Raw genomic sequence first — 17909 nt, forward strand, 5'->3', positions numbered from 1 at the left:
ATCGTTTTTGCTGTCTAATGCACGTAAATACTATAGAATAGTGTCAGATGCACGTGACAAATTAAACTCTTCAGTTTTTATTTGTGTCTGAATAAGATAAGCGAAGTTTCTGTTTAGGACAGTTCCGGGTGTACGCAAACATTTGTTTACATTGTTAACCAACGTTAAATACGCGGGATTATCAACTAATTCAATGCACAATACTCAGTATTTGCGATTATTAGTGTCATTTAGACATACATTGGAGGTAGCAGTTTTATAGTTTTATTAGGTCACTTTCGCGTGTACGTAAACTCTTGTTTAAATTACAAATACGTGTGATAATCACTAGGTGCAGCTTACCATAGGTCACTGTTTAATTCGTTTATAATAACCACTAGATAGTGACCTACAGTAAAATGGTGGGGACTGTCTTATTTTCCTACTAGGGGCTATTTAGAGAATACGAAAGTATGAGCAACAGATCTAGCTTCTACCATAAATTTTTATTTTCATTATTGAGTTCCTTTCTGCTAACTTGAGAGTAGCTGTTAACCTTGTATGGCAGTAGGTTTCCTTAAGTATTTTATAGTAAATCAGTTATTAACTAGAAGCATAGGGACTGTGTCTGTCGTGTGCCGATGCAGGAGGAGATGACCACAGTCCTAACGCATCTGGAAGCTTTGGAGCTTGTTGACTGTGCCCAATGGAGTGTCACCTTGAGGTGCGGTGCGGATTGAGTGCCTGGGGCAGCCTCTACTGTACTAGATGTGTAGGGGGGGGGGGGGGGGGGGATGTCACAGCTCAGTCGGAGCCGACCTCAGGTGCGACTGAGCCGGCCGTGTGGGTGGCAGTGACAGTGTAGAGGTCTCGAGCCTCAAGGCGAAGGCTGCGTGGGGGATGCCAGCTCCTGCCAAATCCCATGCACATTGCTAACACATTCAGTGTGCTATCTGATGCTGGGGAGGGGGGGGGGGGAGGCTGAGCCATAACAGATTGCACGTTCTGCCAGGATAGTGGCCACTCCTGCAGCAAGGTCTGGACAGGCACGTGGGGGGAGGGGTTTGTTTGTTATTGGGAGCTCCAATGTTAGGCAGGTCATGGAGCCTCTCAGGAACATAGCGGCTAGTGCGGGGAATAAGTTCAACATTCACTCGGTGTGCTTGCTGGGGGGACTTGTCCGGGATGTGGAAGAGGCTCTTGCGGCGGCTATCGACCGTGTAGGGTGCAGCCAGCTGCAGATTGTTAACGTGTCGGCATCAACGATGCCTGTCGTCGGGGTTCCGAGGAAATCCTTGGGTTCTTTCGACAGCTGGCTAAATTTGTGAAGGCGGCCTCCATCTCTCGAAGAGTGGAACCCAAGCTGAAGATCTGCAGCATCGTACCCATGATGGACAGGGGTAGTTTGGTTTGGAGTCGAGTGGACAATCTACAACCATTTTCGTCACAGAGTCGACGTAGCCTCTTGTTTAGATTCCTCGACCTACGCTATGTGGTTGAAGGTTGTAGGACGCCCCTCGATAGATCAGGGGTGCACTTTACACAGGAAGCAGCTACATGGGTAGCACAGTACTTGTGGCGTGCACACGGGAAACAAACCGCTGGCCTGAAAAATTGGCACACCCACATCAGTGACATGAACTGACAAGTGTAAAAATTGGAATGACCTGTTTAGGCGAACTAACAAAGGATTTAAATATGCTTAATTTCATGTTAGTAAATTGTCGAAGTGTCTGTAGCAAGACCCCCTTACCGAAAGCTGGTGGCCCCCCTGCGGGTTCGGGGGTAAGAATAGGCGCGCGGTATTCCTGCCTGTCATAAGAGGTGACTAAAAGGAGTCTCAACCTTTTCGGCCTTATATGATGGTCCCCTCTCGGGTTTGACCTCCATCATTCTAAATTGTTCCGAAGAGCGAGCCAACTGGGGAAGGGCGCCTTACATGGTGCACTGTATCTGTCGTGCATTGAGACCTTTAGCCGGATTTCTCGTCGTTGCAATGGTGTCCCGCTCGTTTTCCATCTCTTGGGAGAGGATACGTCCCTGGGTGCGATTACCACGCTGCACTGTGCAGTGTTGCTTTTCGCTGCGACGACGATCTTACACATTTTTGCATCCAGGATCCAGCATGGTAGCCTGTCCGTTGTGGTGGGGCCGCCATGTACCCTGTTGGTTGTAGCCCCCTGACAACACAAGGATCGCTCTACTGATGCCTGCGCCGTTTACTCCCCATGTATGCCAAGGAGTAGATGCCCATCTCCCTGGGGCATCAGGGCTCCCGGCAATGGCCATCCTGCCAGGTGGCTCTTGCTGTGGCTGCGTGGCGCCCATGGGGAGGGCCCTTGGTCGGAGTAGGTGGCTTCAGGGCGGATGTTCTGCAATGAAGCGTGGTACATCATCTCTTGCTGGTGGCCAGCCATCAGCAGTCTCTAAGCGTTCAAGGGCTCATTTTAAAGCTAACGTTTATGACCCCAAATCGTTCCCCTCCCTGGTCACACTATGGGAGGAACGAAAGGCAATGAATGATAGTGACATGTATTCGCCCAGCTATCTCGTCTGTACCAGAGCTGATGGGGAATCCTTTGTATCCATGAAGCCTCAGTTCTTTGTAGAGAATTTGGAGGACACGTTTGGGGAGGTGGAGGGCTTGTCTAAAATGGGCTCTGGGTCAGTTTTGATAAAAACAATATCCTCTGCCCAGTCATACAGGTTGCTTGCTTGTCACAAGTTGGGGGATGTTAACATTACCATCACACCACATAAGAGTTTAAATGTGGTCCATGGTATTCTTTTCCATAGGGACCTACTTCTGCAGTCTGATGACGAGCTGCGCGCCAACTTAAAGCACCGCATCAGGGGAGGGATATAGGGTTTGACGTCACAACGGTAGACCATCACCTTGACCTTCTCCGGTAAGGTATCACCCTCGAAGGCCAAGATGAAGGCACCGGTGGCAACCTGATTGTCCCTCGGACCCCGAAGAACGCGCCGGACGAAATGAACACCTCTATGCTCTAAGTGCTGCAAGTTCGGCCATATGTCTTCCTGCTGTACTTCCAGCCTCACATGTCGAGATTTCGGACGCCCATCCCATCCCGATACTCCATGTGCTCCGCCTCCCATCTGTGTCAACTGTGGAGAGCCTCATTCACCTTGCTCGCCAGACTGCAGGATCTTACAGAAAGAACGCAAAATCATGGAATATAAGACCGTGGACCGAGTGACTTACACTGAGGCTAAGCGGAAATTTGAATGGATACATCCCGTTCGCATGTCATCATCTTATGCCTCCACTGTCACTCCTGCTCCAGCTCCTTTAGCTGCACCACAGACAGTCAGCTCTCAGCGTCAGAGGACCTCACCTGTCCTCTTGACGATGGGGCCCCTTCTCTTGCTGTTGCTCCCACACCATCTACCTCGGGAGCAGCGCCCACTAAACCACCGGGGACACCAGTCCCCACTTCTAAGCCGGAGAAGCGTAAGTCTTCTCCGGCTTCTCTCGCTCGGAAGGGATCACTTGGGTCACACCCTTCCCAGGTTCCTTCCAGCGGCACAGCAGACACCAACCAGTAGCTGAAGAAGCCACAGGTCGCTGGTCGTCGAACTTCGCGATCAGCTTTGGTTCCAGAGACTGACACCAATCAGCTCTCTGAACGACGGCAACCGAAGGAACAGCGAGAGAAAACGACATTGAAACCCCCGTAAGACCAAGGCACTTGTGATGGCTCCTATTCCGCCGCTACCTGCAAGCTCTGCGTCTGAGGATGAGGTGGAGATTATTGCGTGCGCTGAGGACCTCGCTCTCGCCGGTCTCTCAAACGCAATGGATAGCATTTGCACGGGTGCTCCATCGGAGACAGCAGGTGACCCAGCGGCGTATTCTGCCTTCCCAGTCCCATCACGCCTTTCTCAGCCATGGACAACACCATCATCCAGTGGAACTGCAGCGGTTTCTTCCACCATCTAGCTGAGCTCCGCCAACTTATCAGCCTACACCCTTTCCTCTGCATTGCTCTGCAGGCAACTTGGTTTCCAGCAATGCGAACCCCCGCCCTCTGTGGCTATCAGGGTTGTTATAAGAACTGGGCAGCTTATGAAAGGGTGTCTGTTGGCGTCTGCATCTGTGTCCTGAATTCTCTTCACAGCGAGTCTACCTCTCCACAAACCTTTAGAGGCTGTCGCTGTTCAGGTGTGGACGCCACAGGCTGTTACCGTCTGCAGTCTTTACCTTCCACCGGATGGTGATGTCGCGCCGCATGGGCTATCAGAGCAGCCAGGACAATTGCCGCCACCTTTCTTGTTACTGGGTGACTTTAACGCCCATAACCATCTGTGGGGTGGGTCAGTGGCAACAGATCGAGGCGCCATCGTTGAGCATTTATTGGCGCAGCTCGATCTCTCGATCTTAAATGATTGTGCCATGTGGCACACTGAAGTGTGTGAAGGCACCTACTCCGCCACTGACGTTTCGATCTGTAGCCCTAGCCTCTTACTGTCTGTCCAACGGAGAGTGCATGACGACCTGTGTGGTAGTGACCACTTTCCGAGCTTTCTGTCACTGCCACTGCCGCAGCGTCAGTCTTCTGGGCGCCCTAGCAGATGGGCTCTGAATAAGGCTGACTGGGACTTTTTCTCCTCCACTGCCGCTATTGAGCCTCTCTCTAACGATGACATTGATGCAGTGGTTCAATCGGTCACCACCGGCATCATTACTGCCGCCGACTGCCATTCCCCGTTCTTCTGGGTCCCTTCGGCGGCCTACTGTGCCTTGGTGGTCGCCTGAAATCGATGAAGCAATTGAAGCACGCCGGCGGGCTCTCCAGCGTCACAAGCGACATCCCTCAATCGAACACCTTCTCGCCTTCAAACGGCTGCGTGCGCGAGCCCGCCGCATTATCCTCCAACGCAAGCAGGAGTGCTGGGAGCGGTATGTTTCTACCATTGGCCTCCATGTCACTCCATCGCAGGTTTGGGCCAAGATTCGCCGCCTCTATGGCTATCGGACCCCTGTCAGTGTCCCTGCGCTCTCACTGAAAGGAGCAGTTTGTATTGACTCAGATGTCATTGCAAACCGCTTGGCAGAGCACTTTGCTCTGAATTCCGCTTCTGCCAACTACCCCTTGGGCTTCCGCCCCATTACAGAGCGAATGGAACGTCGGAGTCTTTCTTTTCGCACCCACCATCCTGAATTGTACCATGTTCCATTCAGTGAGTGGAAATTTCGCAGCGCTTGTCCTGATACCACTCCTGGGCCATATAGCATCCACTCTCAGATGCTGAAACACCTTTCAGTGGACTGCCAGCGACGCCTCCTCGACCTTTACAACCGCATTTGGGTCGAGAGCGAGTTTCCGTCGCAATGGCGGTAAAGTCTTGTCCCCATTCTGAAACCAGGGAAGAACCCTTTGGAGGTGGACATCTACCGTCCCATTAGCCTCACCAACGTTCTTTGCAAGTTGCTTGAACGAATGTTAAGCCGGCGCTTGAATTGGGTACTGGAGTCTCGGGGCCTTCTGGCTCCGTCTCAGGGTGGGTTCCGTTAAGGCAGCTCTGCCGCCATCAATCTGGTGAGCCTGGAGTCGGTCATCCGTACTGCCTTTGCCCGCCGTCAGCACCTGATCGCTGTCTTTTTCGACATGCGGAAGGCGTATGATGCGGCATGGCGTCATCACATCCTTTCTACGCTTCATGGATGGGGTCTTCTGGGCCCTCTGCCGATCCTTATCCGCATTTTTCTGTCGTTTCGTACCTTCCGCGTGCACGTCGCGACCTCATATACACTCCTGGAAATGGAAAAAAGAACACATTGACACTGGTGTGTCAGACCCACCATACTTGCTCCGGACACTGCGAGAGGGCTGTGCAAGCAATGATCACACGCACGGCACAGCGGACACAGCAGGAACCGCGGTGTTGGCCATCGAATGGCGCTAGCTGCGCAGCATTTGTGCACCGCCGCCGTCAGTGTCAGCCAGTTTGCCGTGGCATACGGAGCTCCATCGCATTCTTTAACACTGGTAGCATGTCGCGACAGCGTGGACGTGAACCGTATGTGCAGTTGACGGACTTTGAGCGAGGGCGTATAGTGGGCATGCGGGAGGCCGGGTGGACGTACCGCCGAATTGCTCAACACGTGGGGCGTGAGGTCTCCACAGTACATCGATGTTGTCGCCAGTGGTCGGCGGAAGGTGCACGTGCCCGTCGACCTGGGACCGGACCACAGCGACGCACGGATGCACGCCAAGACCGTAGGATCCTACGCAGTGCCGTAGGGGACCGCACCGCCACTTCCCAGCAAATTAGGGACACTGTTACTCCTGGGGTATCGGAGAGGACCATTCGCAACCGTCTCCATGAAGCTGGGCTACGGTCCCGCACACCGTTAGGCCGTCATCCGCTCACGCCCCAACATCGTGCAGCCCGCCTCCAGTGGTGTCGCGACAGGCGTGAATGGAGACATGTCGTCTTCAGCGATGAGAGTCGCTTCTGCCTTGATGCCAATGAGGGCGCCGTGCAGGTGAGCGCCACAATCAGGACTGCATACGACCGAGGCACACAGGGCCAACACCCGGCATCATGGTGTGGGGAGCGATCTCCTACACTGGCCGTACACCTCTGGTGATCGTCGAGGGGACACTGAATAGTGCACGGTACATCCAAACCTTCATCGAACCCAACGTTCTACCATTCCTAGACCGGCAAGGGAACTTGCTGTTCCAACAGGACAATGCACGTCCGCATGTATCCCGTGCCACCCAACGTGCTCTAGAAGGTGTAAGTCAACTACCCTGGCCAGCAAGATCTCCGGATCTGTCCCCCATTGAGCATGTTTGGGACTGGATGAAGCGTCGTCTCACGCGGTCTGCACGTCCAGCACGAACGCTGGTCCAACTGAGGCGCCAGGTGGAAATGGCATGGCAAGCCGTTCCACAGGACTACATCCAGCATCTCTACGATCGTCTCCATGGGAGAATAGCAGCCTGCATTGCCGCGAAAGGTGGATATACACTGTACTAGTGCCGACATTGTGCATGCTCTGTTGCCTGTGTCTGTGTCTGTGCCTGTGGTTCTGTCAGTGTGATCATGTGATGTATCTGACCCCAGGAATGTGTTAATAAAGTTTCCCCTTCCTGGGACAATGCATTCACGGTGTTCTTATTTCAATTTCCAGGAGTGTAGTTCCTCCGAAGTCCAGGAGAACGGTGTGCCACAGGATTCTGTTCTAAGTGTCTGCCTGTTTTTAATAGCCATTAAAGGGCTCGCTGCGGCCATGGGAAATTCTGTCTCTGCTTCCCTGTATGCTGACGACTTCTGCCTTTACTACAGCTTTATTGGCATTGCAGCTGCTGAATGTCAGCTACAGGGCGCAATCCGCAAGGCGCAGTCTTGGGCTGTAGCACATGGTTTTCAATTTTCGGCAGCCAAGACCTGCGTTATGCATTTCTGCCGCCGACGCACTGTTCACCCGGAGCCGCGGCTTTACCACTGTAAGCAGATCGCCGTCAAGATAGTCACATAGGTTTTTGGGGGTGGTTTTTGATGCCCGGTTGACTTGGCTGCCTTATATTCGGCAGCTTAAACAGGGGTGTTGGCGGCATCTAATGCTATGCGATGTCTGAGCCACACCAGGTGGGGCGCCGACCGATCTATTGTCCTATGGCTTTACCAGGCGTTAATCCAGTCCCGTCTGGACTACGGGAGTCTGGCTTATGGCTCAGCATCCCCATCTGCGTTGTGGGTGCTGGACCCAATACTACACAGCGGGATACGACTTGCCACTGGAGTCTTCCGGACCAGCCTTGTGGGCAGCATACTAGTGGAGGCAGGTGTCCCTCCACTGCGGTTACGACAATTACTGGCTGCTTATGCTGTCCATGCTTTTAGCTTGCCTGGGCATCCCAACTATAGTCTCCTGTTCCCGCAATCGGTCGTCCATCTGCCAGAACGTCGGCCCCAGTCGGGTTGTCTGATCGCAGTACGCGTCAAACATCATCTTTCCGGGCTTAGGGTTCTCACTGTTCCACCTCCTTTCCGGGCCACATTGCGTACACCCCCATGGTGTGTTCCTCGCCCTTGCCTTCGGCTCGACTTGGCACAGGGCTCGAAGGACCTCCAGAGGCCTTCCGCCGCCGCTTTTATTCCATCCTGGCCACGTATCAGGGCTCTGGCGTTGTATACACTGACGGTTCGATGGTTGCTGGCCCTGTTGGTTATGCGCCAACTCTAGGGGAGCATCCGAACAACGCTCCTTGCCAGATGGCTGCAGCGTTTACACTGCTGAGCTGGTCGCCATCTTTCGTGCCCTAGAGTATATCCGCTCCTGCTCAGGTGAGTCCTTCGTTATCTGTAGCGATTCCGTGAGCGGTTTACGAGCTCTCGACCAGTGTTTCCCTCGTTCTCGTCTGGTGATGGCTATCCTGGAGTCTCTGCATACTGTTGCGCGTTGCGGCCGCTCTGTGGTCTTCGTGTGGACCCCATTCCATGTTGGGATACTCGGCCTCTCGCAAGGAGTCTGTTGTCCTCTGCCGGCGGCGCATTGGGCACACATGGCTGACGCACGGCCACCTATTGCGACGTGAGGACCCACCTTTATGTCGTTGCGGCTCCGTTTTGACAGTGGTCCACATTTTATTGGACCGTCCACTTTTAGCTGTGCTCAGGCAGTCGTTCGCACTGCCTGACACTCTCCCTGCGCTTTTAACAGATGACTCTGCTATGGCTGACTTAGTTTTACGTTTTATTCGGTCAGGGGTTTTTTATCGTTTAATCTGAGTGTTTGTTTCATTTTATTGTATTGTGTTGATTCTGGCCTTTGGCCTACGATTTAAAACTGAGTTTTTAATGTGTTTTCGGTGGTTGGCTTTTCCTTTTTTATCCCTATGGTCGGCCAACCACCGCCACACCGTGTGTGGTTTTACTTTGTTTTGTCTGTTCTTTGTCTGGGTATTTCTTGTCCTGTGTCGTCTGCCGTCTTTCCTGTTGTTCGTTTTTCTTCTCTTTGGGTGGTTTTAGTTTTTTGGAAAAAGGAACCGATGACCGTAGTAGTCTGGTCCATTTAATCCCACAAACCAACCGAAAGCTGGTGGAAGGCAGACATCAACAGCAGTGAAATTTTGAACTCTGGACAATGTTTAGGAAGGATCGGACTGATGCTGTTTATTTTAATCACAGTCTAAACGCGGTTGAGATCGATACTCGGCCAGTCTGTCTGATTGACATCATAATACAAAAGTCAATCTTGGGATAAAACTGTTTTTATAGACCACCAGCGTCCGCAACAAACGTCGCAGTACGTTTCAGGGAAAGTCTTGAGTACATAGGAAGTAAATATCCAAATTATACATTAGTTATAGGTGGAGACTTTAATCTAGAATGGGAAAATTGCACGTTTATCACAGGGAGCAGAAAAAAGTTTCGGATTCGATTGAAGTTATTCTAGCAGAGCTCTCAACGTACAACCTTGAGCAATTGGTTAGAAAACCAACTTGAGATGCTAACATATTAGTTATCTTGGCGACAAACACATCTGTTCTTTTTGAGGAAGTTAACCTAGAAGAAGGTATTAGCGACCGTAATGTTGTGGCTACTATGTCAGTGAAAGTAGCAAAAACACCTAAGAAACAGCGTAGAGTTTTCTTGTTTGGGAAAGCAAATAAGTGTCATTAATGAATATCTTCATCGTCAGCTCCAAGCACTCACCGCGGAATTTAAAGGTATTGTCCACCAAATGTGCCTAGCAAAAGTATAGGGGAGGGAAAGGATCCACTTTGGTTCAACAAACATATTAGGAAGCTGCTGAGAAAGCAGAGAATTATGCACAGTCGTTTTTAAACGTAGTCACTGCCCCGCTGACAAACAGAAACTATGCGAAAAGAAAGCAGCTGTCAGAAGGACAATGAGAAAATCGTTTAACGAATTTTAAGGCAATATTTTATCTGCAGATTCTAAAAATAACCCGAAAATATTTTGGTCGTGCGTAAAATCTATGAACGTTGCAAATAATTCAATACCTTCTCTTGCTGACAGTATGGGTAATGTAACTGATGATGATTACCGTAGACGAGTTTTTGAAAGCTAGGTTTGAGGACTGCTGTACCATACCCCTTTCAATTATCGAACAAACGAAAGGATGGCTGACGTAGAGTTTAGTGTATCTGGTATTGTAAAACAGTTAAGATCCTTAGGCGCCAGGAAAGCATCTGGCCCAGACGGTATCCCTGTAATATATTATGTTGACTATGCTACAAATCCCCCCGTGAACCAGCGCACCCGCTGGCTTCTGTGCGAAAAACATTTTCAGCTTTGGCGCCACCTTATGAGCGGGGCACAACATCACCAACTCACAGCAGAACATCTCACTATGATTTGTTGAGAAGTCGAAACCAAAAGTAATACTATTTGTGTGAGCGGTGGCTGAGACATACTATAAATGAAAGTAGATTGTGGTGTCAATAAGCAGCGTTGTTCTCTGACAATCGCGTAAACGACAGCGTTCTCGTACCTGCCTATGTGCACAATGAAGCCGTCGTCGACGCCCCTGCTCAGCATGTCCTGCACGGCCTCCCTGGTGCAGATGCTCAGACCCAACACGTTCACGTCCAGCGTCTTTTTTATGTCCGACGTTGGAGCAGCTGTTGGCAGTGTAAATAGTGACATCGAAACTGCATCAAAACAGTCGTTAAGAAAAACACATGCGAACATACTTACAGTTCAGGGTCGCAGAAGCTTTTGCGGAAAGTTTTAGCGCCAGCAAATTTGCAGTAACGATCATTAGGACACAGGCAGATCCTTACAAAAACCTCCAAAAATTTTTACAATTTTTGTCGTACAACAAGCCGCGGATTCCAAAACGACAGTGCGCAACAAGTCGCTGAATCTTAGAAATATATCGATAAAATTCAATCTCGAACAACCTTGAAAATTTTTCTTGACGTCTCTGTGCGTTTCCGAGGTATTCAACATGAACACGTAAAATATGCACGTAAAATTTGCTGTGAGGCGAAAGATAGTCTACAAAGTGACGCAGCACGGAGAAATATGCTATAAAGTGTATTCTCCATCATGAGAAAGGTTCTGGAAAACCCATGTTGTGCTACTGAAGCAGATGCAAAATTTTTGTGTGCATAAAATTTGGTTTGAGGTACAAAATTAGTTTTGCATTTTTTTTCCAATTTCATGTAAGTAAACAATCACACTTTTAGTAACCTTTGAAGTTCTTTTCGTATGAGTGACATGCCCTGCTGTGGGAGGGAGAAGAAAAAGGCTTTTATCCGAGCACAAAAAAGGAATATGCTCCTGGTAAAGAGACAAAGCCAGACTGTTGGTACGCTACTTTGATCCTTCCTCAGTACCTTCAAGAAATTTCCCAAAAATTTTGGCATTCCAACATACTCGTGCTTGTTTATGCTGTGATAAGACAGTGGCAGTGGGAAAGAAAATTTGGCGGCAGTGGTTGTGGTATTGAAAGAACGAAGGACATGATGGCAGTGAGAGATAAGGAGACACAGTGGCAGTGGAGCACAGTTGACCGTGACAGAACGACGCTGGCAAAAGAGTGAAAGAGACAGAGCAGTGGACGAGGAATGGAGAGACAGAGAAAGTAGAAGTCGGTGAGAGCCACTGTTAATGAAAGAGTCTTTGACAATGACCTCGTGAAAGAGAGGGATAGTGACGGTGAAAAGAGTAGCGGCAGTGAGAAGGACGGATGAGATAGTGACAGTGTTTTCTCTCACTGTTACTGTCTCCCTACTGCTCTCTGACAGTCTCATTCGTTCTGCCCTACCCCTACTGTCGTTATCTCCTTGTCTCTCTGTCACAATTAATTGGTCTGAAAGAGGAAGTGAGAATGGGCAACTGGGAGTGGATGGATATGACTGACTTACAGCGATTGACTAGTGGGTGTGAGAGAGTTACAGTCAGGAGCTCTTGCAAGCGTGTGAGATTAAAAAATTTTCCCACAAATTATGGAGCAAGCTGTTCAACAAGCAACTAAAGGTGCTGAGGAAGGTGGAATAAAAAGTGGTGTAGCAGCTGTCTCAGTCATAGTCTTTTCAAAACAGGGGAATAGTGTTCTAATAGGAGCATTTTTCCCCTGGTAATTTACGGTCACAACTTCCGACAGAGATTTTTCGTACTTGTGATTTCCAATCGAGCTACATCCCGATCATAAGTTTAGTCTAGGAAAGAAAGTGTTTGTAAGAAACTCATATTTGTATCGTCAGGATGCCACAGTCCATAATCGTGTATAGGAACGTCGGCCAAATTCCACCGATTGTCGTCTTGAGTCCGCGTCTTTAGGGGATGAAGTCGCTTGCATTGTCACCACACGCATTGGCTTACTGATTTGGAAAGATCGGAGTCTTGAGGCCAATGTCGGTCATTGATGGACAGTGGCACCGACATCGGTGGATTCCACCAGACATTATGTCTTAGGCTGTGGTCAGAGGTTGTCAACACGTTGTTGGCAGCTGCTAGGGAGAGGTACAAGCAGCGCTGGCATTCACGAACGGGGCCACTGTCACTCTCTTAGTGAGAGACAAGTCAGCCAACTGGGTCTCCGACCGATGTTTACTCTTACCTTCACTTCTAATGCCACTTACATAGAAGAATGTGCGCCACACTCTTGACAGACTTTGAAAACTCTTTTCAGCCCCCTCATTTAGTTTTTAGTGAGCTTAAAATGAGGTGCCACTTCTTAACAACGTTCCTCCTATTTGGTTTTATCTCTGATTAACTTTAAGCATGCGCTAACCTACACCACCTCCGATTTTCTGAACAACTGAGTGTTCTTTTTATTATTATCGGCTATCGGGACATGCCCATGCACACATCTAAATAGTGGAATGTCAATTATGACGACAAAAACGTAATTAAAACACAACACACAGTCCCAGAGCAGTGAAAATTTCGGACATGATTGGTAAGCGAAGGGGCCCGGGTTCGATTACCAATCCGCCACGCTGATAATGCACCTACCGGGATGGAAAACTGAGTACTCAATTGGTAAGTTACCAAAAATACAGACTTTCTGACCACCCTGTTCAAGTTAGTGTGAAAAGCTTGTAATGGTGTCGTAGGGTGGGGCAGTGCTGCTAATAAAATTAAGATGATAAGTCGATACGTTGCACCGTTTCCCAATTAAACAGTATCGAAGTTAGCCAGCAAGGTCGCTGTGCGCGGAAATTCAAGTAGTCTGCCAGAGACAGTGTTGCGAAACGTGTTCTTCCTTTGTTTGGTTTGAGGAAACCAAACACAGCTTTTGCTCACCTAACTTAAATTTATCCCTACCGAAAAAGGCACATTTTAAATGGTGATAAGCATTTCAACAACTGGTAACTCATGGATCCCCGGGTATCTGTACATTACCGCATTTCAGAGCATGCAATTGTTTGAATTTGCGTGCACAAAGTTCTGATTAGCTAATGTCAGTGCCAATTAAATCGGAAACGGCGCAACATCTCACATTTGTTAAACAATTCTTTCTCAGCACAACCTAACCTGCAACACCCTTACAAACTTTTCAGGCTGTTTCTGACCATTCTATACATCTACTTCGTATACTAATAGGGATATTGGTCACTTACAAGCCAAGAGAGGATTGCGGAATAACCCCGCACTGTTGATGAGAATGTCGACGCTTCCCAAGTTATCAGAAATCCATTTGAATACAGAAAGTAGGCTTTCCTCGTCAGTCACATCTCCATACATGGGATACAGTTGGCTGGTGGAATCTTTTAATTGCCATTCCTAGGGAAGAGAAACATATTGGTGTTACGTTTCTTCAGGATAAATCTTCTGATAGGCACTCAGTCTCAAAATTTGGACAATGAGTGCGTGTAATAGCTACAGTCGAAAAGTAAATTGTACCATACATGTTCGTGGTCTACAGTAGTACTAACACAGTGAGCGTGGTAGAGAAGATAAGAGAGCAAAAACGAAGTTGGCGACGTAGCAGTTCATACGTTATGTCTGCGGTGGCGAAATATAGACTCTCTTATAGCTCGTGATAAAATAAGACATGATATGAAATGCGGAATGTCAATATTTAATGGACAGAAAAACAAATAACATCCCATTAGAACAAGTACTATGCCGAAAAAATTATACTTACTGAGCAACTATTGGTTTAAGTATTATTAAACTTCTCTTAAAACAATTATTGATCGAACAGCAAATAACTTGTCTGAACTGCAATTACACAGCATTTTTCACAGTCATTGGGTAACGTAATTGTACAGCTGATAGTTCTGTTAAGGTTGAAGTTGTAAAAGAAACCTAGGAGATAAAATCCATTTGGTGGTACCATTACATACGTTTAACACATCAATATATTACACTGGTTCTACTCAGAACACTAGCTGGTAATGAGTTGTTGCTGTTGTGGTCTTCATTCCAAAGACTGGTTTGATGCACCTCTCCATGCTGTTCTAGCCTGTGCAAGGCTCTTTATCTCCCACTACTTACTGCAACCTACATACATCTGAATCTGCTTACTGCATTCATCTCTTGGTCTCTCTCTACGATTTTTACCCCTCCCACTTCGCTCCAGTACTAAATTGGTAAATCCTTGATACCTCAGAATGTGTCCTACCAACCCAACACTTCTTCTACTCATGTTGTGCCACGAATTTCTCTTCTCCCCATATCTATACAGTACCTCCTTATTAGTTACTTGATCTTCCTATCTAATTTCAGCATTCTTTTGTAGCACCTCATTTCAAAAGCTTATATTCTCCTCTTGTCTAAACTGTTTAAGTGTCAGGAACTCTTTTTCTAAAAGAATCATCACTGTTTCACTTCCACTCCATAAAATTAAATATACACTCGATGTTAAGAAAAGCGTTTCTTAGGAATAAAAATTTGTTGTTATTGCCATTCTACTGTTTAACCGATGATGGTAGAAGTAGAGAATATATAGTTTGCCGCCCAAATACCAAAACTCAACTACTACTTTAAGTGTTTCATTTTCTAATCTACACTACTGGCCATTAAAATTGCTACACCACGAAGATGACGTGCTACAGACGCGGAATTTAACTGACAGGAAGAAGATGCTGTGATATGCAAATGATTATCTTGTCAGATCATTCACACAAGGTTGGCGCCGTTGGCGACGCCTACAACATGCTGACATGAAGAAAGTTTCCAACCGATTTCTCGTACACAAACAGCAGTTTACCATCACAACGTTTCACCAGGCAACGCCGGTCCTCATTTCTCTTCCTTGCACAAGGCATCAATACGTTTCCGACTTTGATAAAGGTCGGATTATAGCCTATCGCGTTTGCGGTTTATCGTATCGCGACATTGCTGCTTGCGTTGGTCGAGTTCCAATGGCTGTTAGCAGAATGTAGAATCGGTGGGTTCAGGAGGGTAATACGGAATGCCGTGCTGGATCCCAATGGCCTCATATCACTAGCAGTCGAGATGACAGGTATCTTATCCGCTTGGCTGTAGCGGATCGTGGATTGTGCAGCCACGACTCGATCCCTGAGTCAACAGATGGGGAAGTTTGCGTGCAGATGATTGGTGTCTTGCACAGTTCGAGCTGATTGTCCATGCTGCTGAAACGTCGTCGGAGCCCATGGCTGCGGTTGCCCTTGACGTTGCATCATAGACAGGAGCGCCTGCGATGGTGTACTCAACGACTGATCCTGGCTGCACGAATGGTAAAACGTCATTTTTTCGGATGAGTTTAGGTTCTGTTTACAGCATCATGATGGTCGCATCCGTGTATGGCGACATCGCCGTGAACGCACATAGGAAGCGTGTGTTCATCACCATACCGGCGTATCAGCCGGCGTGATGGTATGGGGTGCCATTTGAAACGTTCGCACTGACGCCACTTTGAACAGTAGACGTTACAAGAGGTGACCGAGACGTGTAACAGATGTGTTAAGACCCGTGGCTGTACCTCTCATTCGATTCCTGCGAAACCCTGCGTTTCAGCAGGATAATGCACGACCGCATGTGTCAGGTCCTGTACAGGCCTTTCTGGATACAGAAAATGTTCGAATGCTGCCCTGGCCAGCACATTCTCCATATCTCTCTCCAAATGAAAACGTCTGGTCAATCGTGGCCGAGCAACTGGCTCGTCACAATATGCCAGTAACTACTCTTGATGAACTGTGGTATCGTGTTGAAGCTGCATGGGCAGCTGTACCTGTACACGCCATCCAAGCTCTGTTTGACTCAATGGCAAGGCGTATCAAGGCCGTTATTACGGCCAGAGGTGGTTGTTCTGGGTACTGATTTCTTAGGATCTATGCACCCAAATTGCGTGAAATATAATCACATGTCAGTTGTAGCATAATATATCATCTGCATTTCTTCTTGGTGTAGCAAACAAACAGGTATTCATTGGACAATTTTCATGGACAGTAGTGTATTACCCTATACGCATCTGACCAGTAGTCCTCGTCTTCTTCCCATTTCACTTCACAAAACACTACTATATCTACTGTTGCGGCCACATGTGGTAAGCATTGCTTCACGCATTGGAGAATGGCAAAACAGAGGCACGCTGGCGACCAAGTTGTTGCGAAGTAGGCACTCACATAGCCCTGCTGACAGTAGCAGTCTACCAACAGGCTGATGCAAGAACGCACTCAGACCGAGCTTTGAGCGATGCCTGGAGAGTGCTGAGTAAGGGGAAGTGAGGCCAGCACCCTAAGTTACGCTGCAATATACTGTGGGAGTAATAACAAGAAGCTACCACCGAGGGTAAAAAACGTCCTCCTGCCAGATATAAATAGTGGAGCGCAGGCAGAAATAGACAGATCTGAACTGCTTCATAATGGCTTCTGAAGATGGACGTGGTCCTTGTCTGAATATCCAATCTTCGTAGGAGACGATCCTGGAAGTCTGTTGCAGCTCGCAGGAGTCATCAGTTCGCCGCCAACTGTCAACTTCGGCTCTGGAGGTCGGTCCGAGTTCGGTCAGCACCATGGCTGAATAACTACAGCGACAACTTCCAGCAGGGTGGGCCGCAGCGCCGTCTGCGTAACAGGCGCCGCCTGGGACTGATGCGCAGACTTCACGGTAGCCTGTCCACACAGTGTGGTCCGTCCATGACAGGACCTCGCGGACATCGCGACTGATGCATGCTGCACCGGCGGCTGGGAAGTCGTCAGCAGCTGACCTCACAGCGACTCGGCGCCCCAGTACGGGCACACCCACTGAGCCGAGTGGCCACAAGTTTATCTCAACCACAGGGCATCCTGGCCTCAATGGGGGACTGGTGGCGTGAGGCTCCCGAGTGCGATCAGCAGCGCGCATTGTCGGAGAATCTACACAGCAACAGCCAGGCGGAGGGATCTGCAGGGCTGGGCAGTGACAACGAGGAAGAAATTATAAAGAAAGTTCAACAAATAATTGTAAAACTCCACGCCATCTCAGTCTTTGGCGCAGCCACTGTGTCTGCTGCCAACAAGTTGTGCAGAAGTCATAACACTACTTTGAGCCATTACATTTCCGAGGTGTTCCTGCCTGTCGTAAGAGGCGACTAAAAGGAGTCTCTCACCTTTCGGCCTTTATGTGATGGTCTTCTGTAGGCTTTGACCCCCCATTTTTGAAATCTTCCAGAAGAGCGAGCCAATTTGGGAAGGGCGCCTTACATGGTGCATCGGGCCCATCATGCGCTGAGACCTAACACATCCTTTGTCTATGTGGATCTGCACTTCTGCTCATACTCCAACTGTTGGGCGAGGTCACTCTCCTGAGTACGTATTTTTTCATGCATTGTGCATTATCGTATTGTACGCTGACAATGATGACGGACTTGTTTACCATGCTGGATATCAAGTGCAACCAAGCAGACAGTTCGTTGTGGTGGGGCCTCTAGTCTGGGGGCTACAACGAACCGGGTACATAAACAGGGATCGCTCAGGTGATACCTGCGATGGGGTGGCGCCTATGGGGTGCCTCTGGTCGGA

The 17909-nt window shown here is 48.8% G+C and overlaps 1 protein-coding gene across 1 annotated transcript in view; it reads right to left on the minus strand.

Moving 5' to 3' along the window:
* LOC126336361 (farnesol dehydrogenase-like) overlaps nucleotides 1-17909 on the minus strand; it is a 75976-nt gene that overhangs the window by 38654 nt on the left and 19413 nt on the right. Inside the window, exons 2-3 of the mRNA XM_049999955.1 lie at nucleotides 13560-13722; nucleotides 10478-10607 (exon numbers count right to left, since the gene is read on the minus strand). Coding sequence (XP_049855912.1) covers nucleotides 10478-10607; nucleotides 13560-13722 — 293 coding nt within the window. The remainder of the gene's footprint in view (nucleotides 1-10477; nucleotides 10608-13559; nucleotides 13723-17909) is intronic.

Source organism: Schistocerca gregaria, chromosome 2 (genome assembly GCF_023897955.1).
Source record: "Schistocerca gregaria isolate iqSchGreg1 chromosome 2, iqSchGreg1.2, whole genome shotgun sequence".
In the NCBI taxonomy this organism is placed as follows: Eukaryota; Metazoa; Arthropoda; class Insecta; order Orthoptera; family Acrididae; genus Schistocerca; species Schistocerca gregaria.